At 43.9% G+C, this 20644-nt stretch overlaps 1 protein-coding gene across 1 annotated transcript; it reads left to right on the top strand.

Annotated features, from left to right (window-relative positions):
* The first annotated feature begins 10832 nt into the window (after nucleotides 1-10832).
* On the top strand, nucleotides 10833-12711 carry med7 (mediator complex subunit 7). The gene is made up of 2 exons (XM_021561671.3): nucleotides 10833-10994; nucleotides 11538-12711. The coding sequence occupies exon 2, from the start codon at nucleotides 11547-11549 to the stop codon at nucleotides 12294-12296; it is 750 nt and encodes a 249-aa protein (XP_021417346.2). The 5' UTR covers nucleotides 10833-10994; nucleotides 11538-11546; the 3' UTR covers nucleotides 12297-12711.
* Nucleotides 12712-20644: the final 7933 nt, after the last annotated feature.

The following is a 20644-nucleotide window of genomic DNA, read 5'->3' as shown; positions in this document are numbered from 1 at the left end:
GAAACGTTAGACTGTTTTATTTCCAAAGCTGTCAATTATATGCATAGTCGAGCATCTTTTTGTGACAAAATATTGCGCTTAAAACGGGCACGTTTTTTTATCCAATAATGAAATAGCGCCCCTATAGACTTAACAGGTTAAAGTACCCTGTCCTTCTTCTGAGATTGTCTGTCCTTTCCTAGGCCACGTACGTTTACAGTTTACGTTGTAATTTGCCATTTTAAACATTAGTACAGCAGTCCTAACATTTCTGGAACTAAATGTTAATTTCGTTAGGTTGTAGTTGAAATTAGCCCTTTTAAACGTATGGACATCCTCATGTCATCTGGAATACTTATTTTCCACCATAATTTGCAAATAAATTCATTAAAAATCCTACAATGTGATTTTCTGGATTTCTTTTCTCATTTTGTCTGTCATAGTTGAAGTGTACATATGATGAAAATTACAGGCCTCTCTCATCTTTTTAAGTGGGAGAACTTGCACAATTGGTGGCTGACTAAATACTTTTTTGCCCCACTGTATAGGTAACAGTTGTCGTGGACAACCTGTTGAGACATTTATGCATAATTGAAAAAACTGTGTCATGGCTTATTTATAAATGAACGTCATTGTAAAGTGTTCCCAATTGTCAGTAATTAGCATTCCAGTCATTAGCATTCCAGTCATTAGCATTCCAGTCATTAGCATTCCAGTCATTAGCATTCCAGTCATTAGCATTCCAGTCATTAGCATTCCAGTAATTAGCATTCCAGTAATTAGCATTCCAGTAATTAGCTTTCCAGTAATTAGCTTTCCAGTGGTCTTACCTGGAAGGGGTACTTGTTGCTGCAGGGGATTGGGACTTCACTGCACACTATCTCCACACAGTTGATATTGGAGAGCTCAATGCAGCCTTTCTGGCTGGGCTTTTTGAATAGAGTTAACTATTAACATCTTCACAACTTTCCATTTGCACATCAAACAATACAACCTCCATAAAGCAACTGTCATGTAAAAGTCGTATTCCTTCATAACTCAATATCTGATTAAAAAAATTACACTGCTGAACTGTAAAATAATTTCAACTAAATGTAATTCTTGCCAGCAATTATTAAACAAACAAACCACACAATTTATCAATAAATATTGTACATGCCCCAGGGCGCTGTTCAGAATTAATCAGGTCCTGGGTGTCCAAGACAAATCATCTTTCCTTGTAATTGCAGGGCGACGTCCTTCGCTTCTGTTGAGGTTTCTTGATGAGAGTCCCCTTCAAGATTACTGTGGGGAGCATAGTGAACACAGATTAGGAAGGAACAGACAGAGTATACAGTCTATCACCCTACGACGTTACTACAACTTATCCAATAGACAACAAGAGACATTCTTCAAAGGACAAAGGACTCGGTTTGGCAACACGGCCTTCCATCTACCACCAACCTACTGAAGCGCAGCTCAGAGTAAATATTTTTTGCATTTTCCTTTTCCAAATGGGTGGTAATTTAGAATGCATAAGACACTGTATTTACGATAGCACAGCTTTTTCCTTTGTTCCCCAGTCTCCCGCTCTTTCAATCAACCCAGCCCCTTTTCCTTTGTGTAACAAGCTGTCATATCTGTTCCGCCCGCTAGGGACGTTTTCCTTTATGATGTCATTTGTAATCAAGTTATGATTAATTGTGTGTATGTGAATTCTGTGTGATTAGTTAGGTATTTAGTAAATATATAATTAAACCCCATTTTGTATTGCTGATTCAACTTGTTAGCCAGGGTTCTTGCAGATAACCAAGAATTTACAACTTTCAGATGATGAGACTAAAGTAAGATGACGATTGATATTGATTGCTATTGATGTAAAATATTACTAGGTCTTTAAGTTTGTTCGGAAGATAACAGCTCTATAAATATTATTTTGTGGTGCCTGACTCTCTAGTTAATTACATTTACATGATTAGCTCAATCAGGTGATATTAATTACTGAGACATAATTTTATATAATAGCATGTTTTATCAATTAATCCGGCATAGCCAAAGACACGACACCACGCTCCCATCCTCATCAACAGGGCTGTTGTGGAGACGGTGAAAAACATCAAGTTCCTAAGGTATACACATCTCCAATGATCTGAAATGGTAAAATCACACAGACACTGAGGTGAAGAAGGCACGGCAGCAATTCTTCAACCTGAAGAGATGTGATATGTTCCCCAGGGACCTTTTTTATTTTTCTTTCTTTTTCCAATTTTTTGTTCCTTTGTTTTATTTTGTTTGTAGCTTTTTTTCATATATATTTAATATTATAATATTCTTTTTTTTTTACCCCTTTTGCTTCCCAATTTCGTGGTATCCAATTGGTAGTTACAGTCCTATCACTGAAACTCCTGTACAGACTCGGGAGAGGCGAAGGTCGAGAGCCATGCATCCTCCGAAACACGACCCTGACAAGCGGCACTGCTTCTTGACACACTGCTCGCTTTACCCGGAAACCAGCCTCACCAATGTGTCAGAGGAAACACTGTGTACCTGATGACCATGTCAGCGTGCATTGTGCCCAGCCCACCACAGGACTCGCTAGTGACTTGGGACAAGAACATCCCTACCGGCCAAACCCTTTCCCTAACCCGGACGACGCTGGGCCAATTGTGAGCCGCTCCATGGGTCACCCGGTCGCGGCCGGCTGCGACAGAGCCTGGACGTAAACCAGGATCTCTAGTGGCACAGATAGCACTGCGATGCAGTGCCCTAGACCACTGCGCCCCACACGGGAAGCCTCTTCGCGGTGGTCTACAGGAGCACCATTGAGAGCATACTGTCGGGCTGCATCATGGCATGGTATGGCGACTCCACCACCACTGACCACAAGGCTCGACAGAGGGTGGTACGCTCAGCCGAATGCACCATTGGATGCTCAATGCCTGCCCTCCAGGACACCTACAACACGCAGACGGCCTACAGGGAGGAGGTGAGGGCCCTCGGAGTGTGGTGTCAGGAAAATAACCTCACACTCAACGTCAACACAACTAAGGAGATGATTGTGGACTTCAGGAAACAGCAGAGGGAACACCCCCCTATCCACATCGATGGAACAGTAGTGGAGAGGGTAGTAAGTTTTAAGTTCCTCGGCGTACACATCACAGACAAACTGAATTGGTCCACCCACACAGACAGCATCGTGAAGAAGGCGCAGCAGCGCCTCTTCAACCTCAGGAGGCTGAAGAAATTTGGCTTGTCACCAAAAGCACTCACAAACTTCTACAGATGCACAATCGAGAGCATCCTGTCGGGCTGTATCACCGCCTGGTACGGCAACTGCTCCGCCCACAACCGTAAGGCTCTCCAGAGGGTAGTGAGGTCTGCACAACGCATCACCGGGGGCAAACTACCTGCCCTTCAGGACACCTACACCACCCGATGTCACAGGAAGGCCATAAAGATCATCAAGGACAACAACCACCCGAGCCACTGCCTGTTCACCCCGCTATCATCCAGAAGGCGAGGTCAGTACAGGTGCATCAAAACTGGGACCGAGAGACTGAAAAACAGCTTCTATCTCAAGGCCATCAGACTGTTAAACAACCACCACTAACATTGAGTGGCTGCTGCCAACACACTGACTCAACTCCAGCCACTTTAATAATGGGAATTGATGTAAAATATATCACTAGCCACTTTAAACAATGCTACTTAATATAATGTTTACATACCCTACATTATTCATCTCATATGTCTACGTATATACTGTACTCTATATCACCTACTGCATCTTTATGTAATACATGTATCACTAGCCACTTTAAACTATGCCACTTTGTTTACATACTCATCTCATATGTATATACTGTACTCGATACCATCTACTGCATCTTGCCTATGCCGCTCTGTACCATCACTCATTCATATATCTTTATGTACATATTCTTTATCCCTTTACACTTTTGTGTATAAGGTAGTAGTTTTGGAATTGTTAGTTAGATTACTCGTTGGTTATTACTGCATTGTCGGAACTAGAAGCATAAGCATTTCGCTACACTCGCATTAACATCTGCTAACCATGTGTATGTGACAAATAAAATTTGATTTGATTTGATTTGAACACAATGAAGGACCTCAGCCACTCGAGTCATGGTCTCTTCTCCCTGCTTCCATCACTCAGACGCAGGCAGTATAGGAGCATCATGGCAAAAACTGTCAGACTGGCCAATAGCTTCTACCCCCAGACCATCAGGCTGCTGAAAAGCTACTAGGCAGCCAGCCACCTGCTCAACCTGTCCCCCTCATGCCCTTCAGACTTCCTACCCACACTGTTGGAGCTCGGCGAATATTAATTTCACTGCACCCTGCGATTACATCTGCGACCCTGTGCATCTGACTAATAAACTCATCTATCATCTATCATTGGTCTATATATCAGAGCCCCATCTGTTTCGAGCCCCACCTGTTTAGCTAAAGAAATATATATATTTTTGGGTTGCCTGTTTTGCATGTAATTTTGGCATTAATACGTGTCGCATATCAGTTTGCAAACAATGTAAAAAACAAATCATCATTGAGTTAATAAAGCAGAATACAAACATGGTCTCTGTTTTTGCTTTCTTGAGTAAGGCAGTTCCAAAATGCAGGCGTTTCAGGCTAGCTCAGTGTTTTCTGTGGTGGTGGGGCAGCCAGCGGAAAATACGGAGTGTAGGGGTTGGTAATGTTCTCTAGTTGAGCTGTGATTGGCTCAGTGTTTTGTTACTCATGGCAACACTATGTCACTGCAAAATCTACGGGGAGCGCTCGAACATTCAAGCCCCTTGGGTGCTGCCATAGAGTTTCATTAGAATTGCCCATCCAAGAAGGCTCAAGGTCATTGGCCACAGATAAAATGACATCAAATAACTTATATAGACCGTAGTTTTGATTGGAATGATCATGTTAACAAACAAACTCTTAGCTAGCAAGCAAGACAAGCAGTCATCATCATGAATCAAGTTGACAATCTACAGGCAAATCATTTTCAATCCTTGTCATATGAAGAGAAATTATAGATAAAGCCTATCAGTGGTCTTCGGCCATTGGACATAAACATTACCCAACAAGTTAGACATAAACATTACCCAACAAGTTAGATATCACTAATTCAACAATGAGTGGTTTGGAAGGAATCAGGGCTAACTGCAAGTGTTGCAAAGCCATCACTAGCCTGCTATTCAGTGGAGTGGGTGTGTGGTCTAAGTCTGGGTTTAAGTGTCTCTTTTCCAAGCATAAAAGGATAAACATTTAACACTATGGGCCAGAAAAGGTTGAATACATTGGCCATGCTGTCAATCCAACATGACTTCCGCCGTATTCAAAACAACTGGAGAATCTCAGACTTCAGTGATTTCAAGACAACTGGGAACAGGGAAAAAAAATGAGCTCTGACAGGGAAAATACATTTTGAACAGTCATCCAGGATTTCCAAGTCAGGATCTCTGGCCTCTTTCTCAAGCTCCAACCTGAAGATCACTGACGTCATGATTCAACCTTGTTTTTTTAAAACGAATTCCCAATTGTCTTGAAAGCTCCATAAATCCAGAAAATGTATGTTGTTTAGTAAGCTGTTAGTAGCCCATGTGCCTCACCATAATAATTTGGTCCCTTTCCCCCTCATAACTTAGCCTACTTTTCTGATTTGGTGGTGCACATGTAGCCTATAGCCTGTTTTAAAGAAATGTAATCATTAAATATTGTAAGAGCTTTCATTGTCTGCTTATATGCCCCCTTTATTTGTCCTAAGGTTCTGACTTGGTTTACAGGGAGAATATTGTAAGAACGCCCATGTTCTGAATTCTGTCGCTGTACATTTCAAAAGTGCTGAACAAATAGTTATATTGACTACGTCTGTCCTAGCTCACTCATTAATGTCTTAATCAAAATTACGGAATGCTTCTTATCTGTTCATCATCCCCTTATGCCATAGTTTGTACATCTCAATTGTCAATAGAAAGCACATTTGTCTAAGCAAGTCAGCCATATCAGCTATGTTTTTTTTTAAAGACAGTAAATGAGGCTGAATCGCTGCCAGACAAGGCTTTGCTGATAGTGAAGTGTAGCAGTGGTAAGGATTCACTCCATGGTGCTGGAAAAAAAAGCTTTTACGCAGGACCTAACAGTTTGTGGGCACCGTTTGTGTAACGGTTTTCTTGATGAGAAGGAGAGTCGGACCAAAATGCAGCGTGTAGATTGCGATCCATGTTTTAATGAACAAACGTAAAACACGAATCAATGCAAACACTACAAAATAAAGAACGTGATGAACGTAACGAAAACCTAAAACAGCCTATCTGGTGAAAAACACATAGACAGGAACACAAAGGACAATCACCCACGACAAACTCAAAGAATATGGCTGCCTAAATATGGTTCCCAATCAGAGACAACGATAAACACCTGCCTCTGATTGAGAACCACTTCAGACAGCCATAGACTTAGCTAGAACACCCCACTAGCTACAATCCCCATAAATACACACCACATACAAAAACCCATGCCACACCCTGGCCTGACCAAATAAATAAAGATAAACACAAAATACTTTGACCAGGGTGTGACAGAACCCCCCCCCTAAGGTGCGGACTCCCGAACGCACCTCAAAACAATAGGGAGGGTCCGGGTGGGCGTCTGTCCATGGTGGCGGCTCCGGCGCGGGACGTGGACCCCACTCAATCAATGTCTTAGTCCCTTCTCCTCGCGTCCCTGGATAGTCCACCCTCGCCGCCGACCATGGCCTAGTAGTCCTCACCCAGAACCCCACTGGACTGAGGAGCAGATCGGGACTGAGGGGCAGCTCGGGACTGAGGCAGCTCGGGACTGAGGGGAAGCTCAGGAGTGAGATGAATCTACCTGGCTGGCTGGTGGTTTCGGCAGATCCTGGCTGACTGGCAGATCTGGAAGAGTCTGGTCGACTGGCAGATCTGGAAGAGTCTGGTCGACTGGCAGATCTGGAAGAGTCTGGTCGACTGGCAGATCTGGAAGAGTCTGGTCGACTGGCAGATCTGGAAGAGTCTGGTCGACTGGCAGATCTGGAAGAGTCTGGTCGACTGGCAGATCTGGAAGAGTCTGGTCGACTGGCAGATCTGGAAGAGTCTGGTCGACTGGCAGATCTGGAAGAGTCTGGTCGACTGGCAGATCTGGAAGAGTCTGGTCGACTGGCAGATCTGGAAGAGTCTGGTCGACTGGCAGATCTGGAAGAGTCTGGTCGACTGGCAGATCTGGAAGAGTCTGGTCGACTGGCAGATCTGGAAGAGTCTGGTCGACTGGCAGATCTGGAAGAGTCTGGTCGACTGGCAGCTCTGGAAGAGTCTGGTCGACTGGCAGCTCTGGAAGAGTCTGGTCGACTGGCAGCTCCATGCTGACTGGCTGCTCCATGATGACTGGTAGCTCTGGCTGCTCCATGCTGACTGGCTGCTCCATGCTGACTGGCTGCTCCATGCTGACTGGCTGCTCCATGCTGACTGGCTGCTCTGGCTGCTCCATGCTGACTGGCTGCTCCATGCTGACTGGCTGCTCCATGCTGACTGGCGGCCCTGGCTGCTCCATGCTGACTGGCGGCCCTGGCTGCTCCATGCTGACTGGCGGCCCTGGCTGCTCCATGCTAACTGGCAGCTCTGGCGGCTCCTTGCTAACTGGCAGCTCTGGCGGCTCCTTGCAGACTGGCAGCTTTGGCGGCATCCTGCAGACAGGCAGCTCTGGCGGCTCCTTGCAGACAGGCAGCTCCATGCAGACTGGCAGCTCTATGCAGACTGGCAGCTCCTTGCAGACTGGCAGCTCCCTGCTAACTGGCAGCTCTAAGCTAACTGGCAGCTCTATGCTAACTGGCAGCTCTATGCTAACTGGCAGCTCTATGCTAACTGGCAGCTCTATGCTAACTGGCAGTTCTGAACAGGCGGGAGACTCCGGCAGCGCTGTAGAGAAGGAAGGCTCTAACAGCGCTAAACAGGCGGGAGACTCCGACAGCGCTGGAGAGGAGGAGGGCTCCGACAGCGCTAAACAGGCGAGGCGCACTGTAGGCCTGATGCGTGGTGCTGGCACTGGTGGTACTGGGCCGAGGACACGCACAGGAAGCCTAGTGCGGGGAGCTGCTACCGGAGGGCTGGGGTGTGGAGGTGGTACTGGAAAAACTGGACCGTGCAGGCGCACTGGAGGTCTTGAGCACCGAGCCTGCCCAACCTTACCTGGTTGAATGCTCACGGTCGCCCTGCCAGTGCGGCGAGGTGGAATAGCCCGCACTGGGCTATGCAGGCGAACCGGAGACACCGAGCGCAAGGCTGGTGCCATGTAAGCCGGCCCAAGGAGACGCACTGGGGACCAGCTGCGTAGAGCCGGCTTCATGGCATTAGGCTCGACGCTCAATCTAGCCCGGCCGACACGCGGAGCTGGAATATACCGCACCGGGCTATGCACCCGCACTGGAGACACCGTGCGCACCACTGCATAACACGGTGCCTGTCCGGTCTCTCTAGCCCCCCGGTAAGCACAGGGAGTCTGCCCAGGTCTCCTACCTGGCTTAGCCATACTCCCTGTTAGCCCCCCCCCAAGAAATTTTTGGGGCTGCCTCTCGGGCTTCCTTGCCAGCCGTGTTCCCTCATATCGCCGGCTCCTCTCTCCGGCTGCCTCTGCTCTCCTAAGTGCCTCCACCTGTTCCCATGGGAGGCGATCTCTTCCAGCCAGTATCTCCTCCCAAGTGTAACAGCCCTTGCCATCTAAAACGTCCTCCCATGTCCATTCCTCTTTACGCTGCTGTTGCTGCCTGTTGACACGCTGCTTGGTCCGTTTGTGGTGGGTGATTCTGTAACGGTTTTCTTGATGAGAAGGAGAGTCGGACCAAAATGCAGCGTGTAGATTGCGATCCATGTTTTAATGAACAAACGTAAAACACGAATCAATGCAAACACTACAAAATAAAGAACGTGATGAACGTAACGAAAACCTAAAACAGCCTATCTGGTGAAAAACACATAGACAGGAACACAAAGGACAATCACCCACGACAAACTCAAAGAATATGGCTGCCTAAATATGGTTCCCAATCAGAGACAACGATAAACACCTGCCTCTGATTGAGAACCACTTCAGACAGCCATAGACTTAGCTAGAACACCCCACTAGCTACAATCCCCATAAATACACACCACATACAAAAACCCATGCCACACCCTGGCCTGACCAAATAAATAAAGATAAACACAAAATACTTTGACCAGGGTGTGACAGTTTGTCACTGTTATAGTGCAATTTATGTATTGTTTGGTGTTGTTTATTTTTTTTATTTCACCTTTATTTAACCAGGTAGGCTAGTTGAGAACAAGTTCTCATTTGCAACTGTGACCTGGCCAAGATAAAGCGTAGCAATTTGACACATACAACAACACAGAGTTACACATGGAATAAACAAAACATACAGTCAATAATACAGTAGAACAAAAGAAAACAAAAAGTCTATATACAGTGAGTGCAAATGAGGTAAGTTAAGGAAATAAATAGGCCATGGTGGCGAAGTAATTACAATATAGCAATTAAACACTGGAATGGTAGATTGGCAGAAGATGAATGTGCAGGTAGAGAGATACTGGGGTGCAAAGGAGCAAAATAAATAAATAAATACCAGTATGGGGATGAGGTAGGTAGATAGATGGGCTGTTTACAGATGGGCTATGTACAGGTGCAGTGATCTGTAAGCTGCTCTGACAGCTAGTGCTTAAAGCTGGTGAGGGAGATGTGAGTCTCCAGCTTCAGAGATTTTTACAATTCGTTCCAGTCGGTTGCAGCAGAGAACTGGAAGGAAAGACGAACAAATGAGGAATTGGCTTTGGGGGTGACCAGTGAGATATATCTGCTGGAGCGTGTGGTATGAGTGGGTGCTGCTATGGTGACCAGTGAGCTGAGATAAGGCGGGGCTTTACCTAGCAGAGACTTGAAGATAACCTGTAACCAGTGGATTTGGCGACGAGTATGAAGCGAGGGCCAACCAACGAGAGCGTACAGGTCGCAATGGTGGGTAGTGAATGGGGCTTTGGTGACAAAACGGATGGCACTGTTTAATTTGTATTTTTTTTACATTTTACTAGGCAAGTCAGTTGCTCTGCAAGGGTCGCGGCTTTTGTGGAGCGATGGGTAACGATGCTTCGTGGGTGACTGTTATTGATGTGTGCAAAGGGTCCCTGGTTCGCGCCCGGGAATGGGCGAGGGGACGGTCTAAAGTTATACAGTTACACATATATACCGAAAAAAAAGACGTAACGACAGGTTTGATTCTCAGGCGATAGAACGAACGACCAGTCGGTAGAAACCCTAGATTTGTTTCGGGACTAAATATTGTGGAAAGATGAAATTGTATGAATACATTTATAAAATAGCGTGTTTAATTAAAATATGTAAATCATTATTTGAATATGTTGGTAACCCGTTGTGTAAAAGTGATAATGCCCTCGAAGCCGGTGTTTAGAGGATATATTGTCAGGGTTTGCCGGCCGGAGACAAACACCCATGCCAGTAAATCCTACAAACATCTGCTTATCGGACATTATCACTTAAATAAACAGCTGCATTGGACCATTAAGACACTTTATGTTGGTGTTTCCTTTATTATGGCAGTTACCTACCTGTATGTTGAACATCACAATGAGACATTCATTTATGTCAGATTGAACATCGCACTTTCGACCTCTCTTACGCCACTTTGTTACAAACCTTTACATTGTACAAGTGTGTTGGATGAAACACTTAAAGAAACTTGCCAAAATACATCAAATGAAGCGGCCAGTCTGTGAAAACCAATCAAATCGTGCATTACTGACGAGAAACTGGCCAATCCGCACTGCTAACAAATCATGTCAAACAAAAATCCAACCAATGGGATGGGATGACAGGGGCATGAAAGGGAAACGAGAAGCGAAGTCGTGCAAACACATTTCTTGTGAAAAGCTATAACGTTAGTTGTGGTGGCGAATTCAGTCTATATTAAATGCAGTAATTGATGACGCGATAGAAAGGTATGTTTTGCCTTTGTATCATTCCTTGTTGTGAAATGACTTCCAAGTCTACCAAGCTCGCATGTTAGCTAGCTAACGTTAGCTCGCTAGATACTGAATCAACTGAAAATACTGTAGCTAGCTAGATTGTTCACAATCCGTTTGTAGGCTTGTAACTAGCGCATTAGTCCCCCTTGCTCAGCAGGTTACCTTTAGACAACGTAGTCCAGCTGGCCTACACACTTCTAGCTACGCTAATTAGCTAGCCAGGTAGTCACGCATGAGCGTCTAGAAGGTGGGTATCTCACAAAGCTAGCTACTAGCTAGCTACTATTACCAGATTAATAGGGGAACCCTATAAATTGTCCTAGTCATAAATATCTTTGATAATACAGTCTATATAGAGAGGTAAGCCATGTTCTTTGTAAATCAGCAGGATGATAGCCATCAGGTTCTTTCCCCAGCTTATTTGTTATCAATGACAAGACATCTATAAAGGCAAAGTGGGAAGATGAAGTAATGTGGGAGGCTATAATAAATGTCATCCCATCTTCCTCTATCCAGGCCTCCACCATGGGTGAACCACAGCAGGTGAGTGCCCTACCTCCCCCTCCCATGCAGTACATCAAGGAGTACACTGAGGAGAACATCCGCAAGGGGCTCGCCCCCAAACCCCCTCCTCCCATCCGAGACACCTACATGATGTTCGGCAACCAGTTCCAGTGTGACGACCTGATCATCCGACCGCTGGAGAGCCAGGGCATCGAGCGGCTCCACCCCATGCAGTTTCACCACAAACGGGAGCTCAAGAAGCTCAACATGTCCATCCTGGTGAATTTCCTGGATCTCCTGGACATCCTGATCAAGAGCCCTGGCAGTATAAAGAGAGAGGAGAAGCTGGAGGACCTGAAGCTATTGTTTGTCCACATGCACCATCTGATCAATGAGTACCGTCCGCACCAGGCCAGAGAGACCTTGAGGGTGATGATGGAAGTGCAGAAGAGACAGCGCCTGGAGACTGCAGAGAGGTTCCAGAAACATCTGGAGAGGGTCATGGAGATGATCCAGGGATGCCTGGCCTCCCTGCCCGATGACCTGCTGCAGACTGAGGCCTCGAGTGGGGTAGGGGATGGGGCGAGGGGTGGTGGAGCGTTGGGGTTGGCCGTCAGGCTAAAGACTGAGCCCATGGAAGTGGAGGAGGCTGGGGCTAGCTGTATGGCTGTTGGGCCACAACAGGACAAAAGCATGGGTGGTGCTGCTAAGAAGGATAGAGTATGGGACAAGGATGCAGCAATGTGTAGTATTATCGACGAGATTGCCTGAGTTTTGTATTTAGGCCTGGGGTCTCTATAGAAGGCTGTAATGATGAAGAACGTTCAGATAGAAATGTGTTCTGTAAAACAGATTGTCTGTTGTGAATTGAGTCCTCTTCATTATATTTCTATATGTAATGTTCAGAATCAAAATGATTCACCTTGCTGAATATAGGTTTCTCTTGTTTTGGTATGTTTGTTTTATTGCTGTTATTGGTCTGTTTAATTGTGCCGTATGCTTAATCTAGTTCTGATCACATATGCTGTGCAGTTTTATAGTATTTTTCATGGACTATGAAGTGTCATGGACAATATAAACACCTTCCTTGTTCAGAATTGTTTTGGGCTATCATTAACGTTTGGATGCTCTTTAAAATTCATAATTTGATAAGTTAATAAAGCAACTTCCAAGTCCTGTAACATAATTGAGTAATTCTATTTTATATGATTGATTTTCACTATCATGGTATTAGACAATTAGGCCTACCACCCTTTTTTTAGTTTTAATCTAAGACTGGTTGTATTATACCACTAGTGGGTCCTGCTGATTCCTTTCAGGTTGTCTTAAAACTGATTCCTGGCTAGAAACCACTTTTCTACTTAGTTATATTTCATACCTTAGATGAGTCCGTGTGTGAACGAACAAACAACATGTTTAGGAGCTGAATCACTGCATTACACTATGTAGTCTAAGAATGCTGAAAAGATCTTGCACTATGATCAAACCTGAACTCTATTCACATGTCATAACCTAATGTGATTAAATGTCAGTGATACTGCAACAGTCTTTGTTAGACAAAGGGTTTAGTCTGTGAAGCTTTGTGTAGCAGCTTGCTATGTAAGCTTATATACTTGTAGCAATGTGAGCTAATGTCTCAGTCAGAGGTGTGCTACACTACCCTAGTCTCTGTCACTGTTTGGCTGGAGAGAGACAGAGGTTAGTGTGTTGTGACATAGACACGCTCCGGGATGAAGTTTCCCCTAGCCTAGTGAACAGCATGAGCTGGTACACACCCAAACATTTTAGTAGATGGTGCTGACTGAGCCAGAGTAAACTGTATAGAAATAGTCTCACACTATGTAAATGCTCCCAACAATTTAGTGGGTAAATCACAAACCTTTTGGCAACACAGTGCCCTGTACCCTAAAGAAGGCACTGCTGCTGAAATGGGGATTTGCCCATTCAATTACTGGGATAATTTACATAGTGCATGACTAGGTCTGTGCTATGTAACTACTAAAACATGCAGTAACGTGAGATTGCTCATTGGTGGTGACAGACGAAGAAATTGAAACCTTATAGAACATGGGGTGAGCTAGTACTGCAGGCAAGCCTTTGTTGTGTAAGATAAGGTGTGAGTCAGAGGAGGCTGGTGGGATGAGATACAGGAGGGCACTAATGGGTGGAATGGCATTAATGGAATGGAGTCAAACGTGGTTTCCATTTGTTTGTGTTCGATACCGTTCCATTGATTCCATTCTAGCCATTACAATGAGCCCGTCCTCCTATAGCTCCTCCCAACAGCCTCCACTGATTTGAGTATGTTAGTACATTAGTCCCATAGACAGACAGATACACTGAACCCCTAGGAGGATTCTAATTCCCTTATTACGGCATACATACAAGCATTGAATTGATGTGGTGTTCGTTTTGGATCAATGAGGACAGATATACTGCTGCCCGTGAAATGTGAATCTGAATTTCCATTCCTGTGTTATGAAAACATGTTCAATAACAAAACTCGTTGGGAAATAATTGCCTTGTTTTTCTGTATTTAATGTAGCCTAGATACTACTATCTCTGATTCAACATGTCTGTGAAGTCTGTAGTCACATCAGGCATGTTTTATTTCAACAGAAACAGAAAGCACAATACATTACCTAACCAGTCGGCCCTGTCTTTGTGCAGAGCAATCAAAACAACACTACTGCCCCAGATATCGAACTCCTACTCAAGTCAGGAGAGGCCTACATTTTCAAGTGGTTGCTATAGAATCCTAGACCGTCTATGAAAGACATAGGGGATGCATTATGTGGGTCTGTAGATGCTAGGTGGGAAGGCTGTTGTTCCGAGATTACTTTAACACACCTGATTCAATGATTCAGCTAATCAAGGCACTGAGGAACCCAATTGATTAGCTAAATCAGTTGTATTAGCACTGGTCTGGAGCAAAGACCTGCACACCAAGTAGGCTAGCTCAGCTTTCCAGGAGGAGAGTTGGCTACGGCTGACCTGGGCTAAAGGCTGGGTGTCCTATCATCAGATTGACTATGTTTAGATATGTCGGTCTTTAAATAAATGGCCTTATTGGCCTACCTACCTGCATGTTGTAGGGATGGCTCCAATCCCTTTTTTCCCGTCCCAAATGGCATAGTGCACTACTTTTGACCAGATCCCATATTCCCTACATAGTGCAGAGCCCTGGTCAAATGTAGTGCCAAATATAGGGAATAGCTCTCGAGTGGCGCAACAGTCTAAGGCACCGCATCTCAGTGCTAGAGGTGTCATTACAGACCCTGGTTTGATTCCAGGCTGAATCCCGTGATTGGGATTCCCATAGGGCGGCGCACAATTGGCCTAGCGCCATCCGGGTCAGGGTTTGGCAGGGGAAGGCCGTCATTGTAAATAAGTATTTGTTCTTAACTGACTTGCCTAGTTAAATAAAAGGTTCAATCAAAAATATAGGGTGCCATTTAAAACACAACCCTTATCTTGGCCAGAGACACACGCCCAGTGATTTACCCCAAAACTGGAAAGGTGTTGTGATGGACCAGGGATTAAACCCTAATTAGGCTAACCCTGACATACATAATGTGTGTTACCTGTGCCATGGAGAACAAAGGGGGAAAGGTCAGAGAGTTTACAGCTTTATTTAGACTACTGTAGGACGAGGAGGGGGAGCTAGCTGAAGAACTGTACATGGAACCGGTGCCCCTGTATGTAGGCTTGCTACTATTATTTTATTGTTGCGCCTTAATTATTTGTTATTTTATTTCAGTTTATTTTAGTAAATACTTGTAACACTTTTTTTTCTTAAAACTGTATTGTTGGTTAAGGGCTTGTAAGTAAGCATTTCACTGTAAGATCTACGCCTGTTGTATACGGCGCATGTGACAAATACAATTTGATTTGGGTTATATGGGGATGCCAACTTAGCCTGCCCTGCTGTTATAAAACACATATATTTGTTGGGTTTAAAGGAATGCCAAGTAGGCTGTAATAATCATCTAATATGTTTTTTGTTGCACAATCACTCATGGACAGATGAAACGGTGAGAACATGTCAAGGCTCACAGAATGATGTGATTACAAGCAGCAGTTGTTCCTGTTTGGGGTTTGTGCCGTTGATTATTTGGACAAATCCAGATTGGGTGAAGGCGGTGCATGGTCTAACCTAGCAGGCGTAAAAGAAACAAAAGATCCTCTGGCAACAGCACAGGTCGTTGGGTTGTCACAGCTGCAAAGTCATAAACCGCGCCTGTTTCTATCATTTCTCTTATTACATTTTAAATCACAGGAGGTTGGTGGCACCTTAATTGGGGAGGACAGGCTCATGGTAATGGCTGGAGCGGTATCCATTTGCGCATTATTATGAGCCGTCCTCCCCTCACCAGCATCCCAGGTTTTCAACCTAACCTTAACCACACTGCTAACCTTATTACTAACCGTTACCTTAAATTAAGACCGAAACCAATTTTATTTTTCATGAAATTTGACAATAGCCCAATTTTGGCTTTGTGGCTGTGGTGATTTGTGACAAACCCTGGCACAGACGTCTTGAAAATAAGAAAAAAACCTGTCAGGGGAGGGTCTCTTCTGCACTGTTCAGCCAATCCAGTAAATGTGGAGGAGGAGTTAAATGGAGTGTTGCCTCGTTAACACAGACAGTTAACACAGACAGATGTTTCATTGCACGTATAAATATGAAGCTTTGGGTTGGCATTTTCATTCACCACCAAATGTGGTGATGAGAGGAAGCCCAGTGGCTGACAGTGGGGGAACATGGGGGTTTCCACTAGTTACCACAGGCACAAAGTCAAAATAGGCTATATCGTAAGAATTCAGGAAAACTAAAATGAGCTTTGGGACGTCCCTTCCCTACCCACTGGGCACAGATGTCAATTCAACGTCTATTCCACATTTGTCCAACATAATATCTTTGAAATTACATGGAAACAACATTGATTCAACCAGGTGTGTGCTCAGTGAGTAACCCTAACACCTACCTCTTACATTAACCCTTACATGAACCATTTTATGCTTCACCCAGCAGACTGTCGACCAATCACCACGCAATCCCTTCTCAAAGTCAGGGTAGGATGGTGCTTTCAAGACAACTGGGAACTCAGAGAAATATGAGATGTAATCATGACATCAGTGAATGTCAGTTCGGAATGTCGGAGCTCTAGAAAGTTGCCAGAGTTCCGTACTTGGAATTCCGAGTTGGATGATCGTTCAAAATAATTTTTCCCAGTCGGAGCTTGTTTTTCCCCAAGTTTACAGTTGTCTTGAATGCACTAAAGTCGGAAGTCTAAGATTTCCGAGTACAGAGTTCCCAGTTGTTTTGAACGTGGCAAATGTTCAGAAACCTTCCTATTGTCCTTGAAAGTATGTAATATCACTTTTACAAACCTATAGAATATCACAGAGATCATGTGATTTATCTCAAATCTCGGAAAAGATTTGTAGTGTACTTCTGGTTCATGATATTCATGCTAATGTTGGGTTTTTGAGATAGCGCCCAATTGACTCCCATTCACTACTTAAAGGAGAGCTCACCTTGTCCCAGAATAGGCCATAATGCACCGTGTGGCCAATTGAAGACGCATGGGCAACGTAGACAATGGCCATTAATACGATTCCAATGGAGTATCCCATCTCCTCAAAACTATCTCTGGCTAATTTAAACTGGTGCAGTGAAAATGGGCTATATCATACAAATGAATGAAAACAAAACTTAGGAACATGCTGGACTTCAATACATTCTAGCTTCTGTGTTATCTGAGAAAATTGATCTGTTAATTATTTTCGCCTCGTTTATTTTTTTGTCCCAGCTTTCCACTCGTCCCAGCTCTCCTCTATGTCTGGGCCAGGTGCCCACACTGATCCTCACCCTGGGGGCCAAACAAAGGTGTGTCCTCAGCCCCCTCCTGTATGCCCACGACAGCATGGCCTCACACAGTTCCATCTCCATCAAGTTCGCTGACGACACAACAGTAGTAGGCCTGATTACCAGTAACGTTGAGATGGCCTACAGAGAGGAGTTAGGCACTCTGACGGTGTGGTGCCAGGTAAACCTTCCAACAGAAAAACGACCCTAAGCATACAGCTAAGACAACGCAGGAGTGGCTTCGGGACAAGTCTCTAAATGTCCTTGAGTGAACCAGCCAGATCAAGTTTGTAGTGTCATAACCAAGAAGACTCAATGCTGTAATCCCTGCCAAAGGTGCTTCAACAAAGTATTTAGTAAAGGGTCTAAAAACGTATGTAAATGTGATATATATATATATATATATATATATATATATATATATATATATATATATATATATTCTTTGTAAATCTATTTTTGCAAAAGTTTGGACACACCTACTCATTCAAGGGTTTTTCTTTATTTTTTTTACTATTTTCTATATTTTAGAATAATAGTGAAGACATCAAAACTATGAAATAACACATTGAATCATGTAGTAACCAAAACAGTGTTAAACAAATCCAAATATATTTTAAAATTAGATTCTTCAAAGTAGCCACCCTTTGCCTTGATGACAGCTTTGCACACTCTTGGCCTTTTCTCAACCAGCTTCATGAGGTAGTCACCCGGAATTTCAATGAACAGGTGTGCCCCGTTAAAAGTTAATTTGTGGAATTTATTTCCTTCCTAATGTGTTTGAGCCAATCAGTTGTGTTGTGACAAGGTAGGGGTGGTATTCAGAAGATAGCCCTATTTGGTAAAAGACCGATTCCATATTATGGCAAGAACAACTCAAATAACCAAAGAGAAACATCAGTCCATCATTACTTTAAGACATGAAGGTCAGTCAATCTGGCAAATTTTAAGAACTTTGAAAGTTTCTTCAAGTGCAGTCGCAAAAACCACCAAGCGCTATGATGAAACTGGCTCTCATGAGGACCACCGTAGGAAATGATCCAGAGTTTCCTCTGCTGCAGAGGACAAGTTCATTAGAGTTAACTGCACCTCAGATTGCAGCCCAAATAAATGCTTCACAGAGTTCAAGTAACAGACACATCTCAACATCAACTGTTCAGAAGAGACTGCGTGAATCAGGTCTTCATGGTCAAATTGCTGCAAGGAAACCACTACTAAAGGATACCAACAAAAAGAAGAGACTTGCTTGGACCAAGAAACACGAGCAATGGACATTAGACCGGTGGAAATATGTATTTTGGTCTGATGAGTCCAAATGTGAGATTTTTGGTTCCAACCACCGTGTCTTTGTGCGACGCAGATTAGGTAAATGGATAATCTCCGCATGTGTTGTTCCCACCGTGGAGCATGGAGGTGGAGGTGGGATGGTGTGTGGTTGCTTTGCTGATGACACTGAATTCAAGGCACACTTAAGCAACATCCCATCTGGTTTGCGCATAGTGGGACTATCATGTTTTTCAACAGGACAATGACCCAATACAACTCTAGCTTGTGTAAGGGCTATTTGACCAAGAAGGAGAGTGATGGAGTGCTGCATCAGATGACCTGGCTTCCACAATCACCTGACCTCAACCCAATTGAGATGGTTTGGGGTGAGTTGGACCGCAGAGTGAAAGAAAAGCGCTCAGCATATGTGGGAACTCCTTCAAGACTTTTGGAAAAGCATTCCAGGTGAAGCTGGTCGAGACAATGCCAAGAGTGTGCAAAGCTGTCATCAAGGCAAAGAGTGGCTACTTTGAAGAATATACAGTATATTTTGATTTGTGTAACACTTTTTTGGTTACTACATGATTCCATATGTTTTATTTAATAGTTTTGATGTTTTCACTTTTGTTCTACAAAATAAAGAAATACCCTAGAATCAGTAGGTGTGTCCAAACTTTTGACTGGTACTCTATATATATATATATATATATATCAATATAGGTACACTACAGTTCAAAAGTTTGGGGTCACTTAGAAATGTCCTTGTTTTTGAAAAAAAAAGCAGATTTTATGTCCATTAAAATAACATCAAATTGATCAGAAATACAGTGTAGACATTGTTAATGTTGTAAATTACTATTGTAGCTGGAAACCGCTGATTTTTTATGAAATATCTGCATAGGCAACCAGAGGCCCATTATCAGCAACCATCACTCCAGTGTTCCAATGGCACGTTGTGTTAGCTAATCCAAGTTTAGCATTTTTAATGAATAATTGATCAGTAGAAACCCCACAGCTGAAAACGGTTGTGCTAATTAAATAAGCAATACAACTGGCCTTTTTTAGACTCGTTGAGTATCTGTAGCATCAGCATTTGTGGGTTCGATTACAGGCTCAAAATGGCCAGAAACAAAGCACTTTCTTCTGAAATTCGTCAGTCTATATTCTTGTTCTGAGAACTGCAGGCTATTCCATGCGAGAAATGTCCAAGAAACTGAAGATCTCGTACAATGCTGTGTACTTCTCCCTTCACAGAACAGTGCAAACTGACTCTAACCAGAATAGAAAGCGGAGTGGGAGACCCCGGTGCACAACTGTGGAAGAGGACAAGTACATTAGAGTGTGTAGTTTGAGAAACAGACAACTCACAAGTCCTCAACTGGCAGCTTCACTAAATAGTAGCTGCAAAACACCAGTCTCAACGTCAACAGTGAAGAGGCAACTCCAGGATGCTGGCCTTCTAGGCAGAGATGCAAAGAAAAATACATATCTCAGACTGGCAAATAAAAGATTAAGATGGGCAAAAGAACACAGACACTGGACAGAGGATCTCTGCCTAGAAGGCCAGCATCCCAGAGTATGCCCCCTTCATTTATCCTATGGTTCTGATTTACAGGGAGAATACTGTAAGAATGGCCCATGTTCTGAATTATGTTGCTGAACAAATAGTTATATTGACCACGTCGGTCCTATCTCGTTCATTAATGTCTTAATGGAAACTACGGATTTTCTCGTATCTGCTTGTCGTCCCCTTACGCCATAGTTTGTACATCTCAATTGTCAGTAGAAACCACATTTGTTTAAGCAAGTCAGCCATATCAGCTATTTCTTTTAAAGGCAGTTAATGAGCCTGAATGAAGAGACGCCAGAAAAAAAAAACGTTTCACGTGTTTCTGTCACATCATGTTTCTGCAGGCGGCAGATTCCCTGTATTTAGATCACTAGAGCGGCCCAGGTCATTATAATAGCGTTTGGAGATTAG

The sequence above is a fragment of the Oncorhynchus mykiss genome, chromosome 14 (assembly GCF_057628025.1).
Source record: "Oncorhynchus mykiss isolate SJ-2025 chromosome 14, ASM5762802v1, whole genome shotgun sequence".
Taxonomy (NCBI): domain Eukaryota; kingdom Metazoa; phylum Chordata; class Actinopteri; order Salmoniformes; family Salmonidae; genus Oncorhynchus; species Oncorhynchus mykiss.
This window is presented reverse-complemented; position numbering and strand designations above follow the sequence as displayed.

Excerpts from the sequence above, each read along its gene's own strand:
- med7 (XM_021561671.3), top strand. The coding sequence starts at position 11,547 with ATGGGTGAACCACAGCAGGTGAGTGCCCTACCTCCCCCTCCCATGCAG.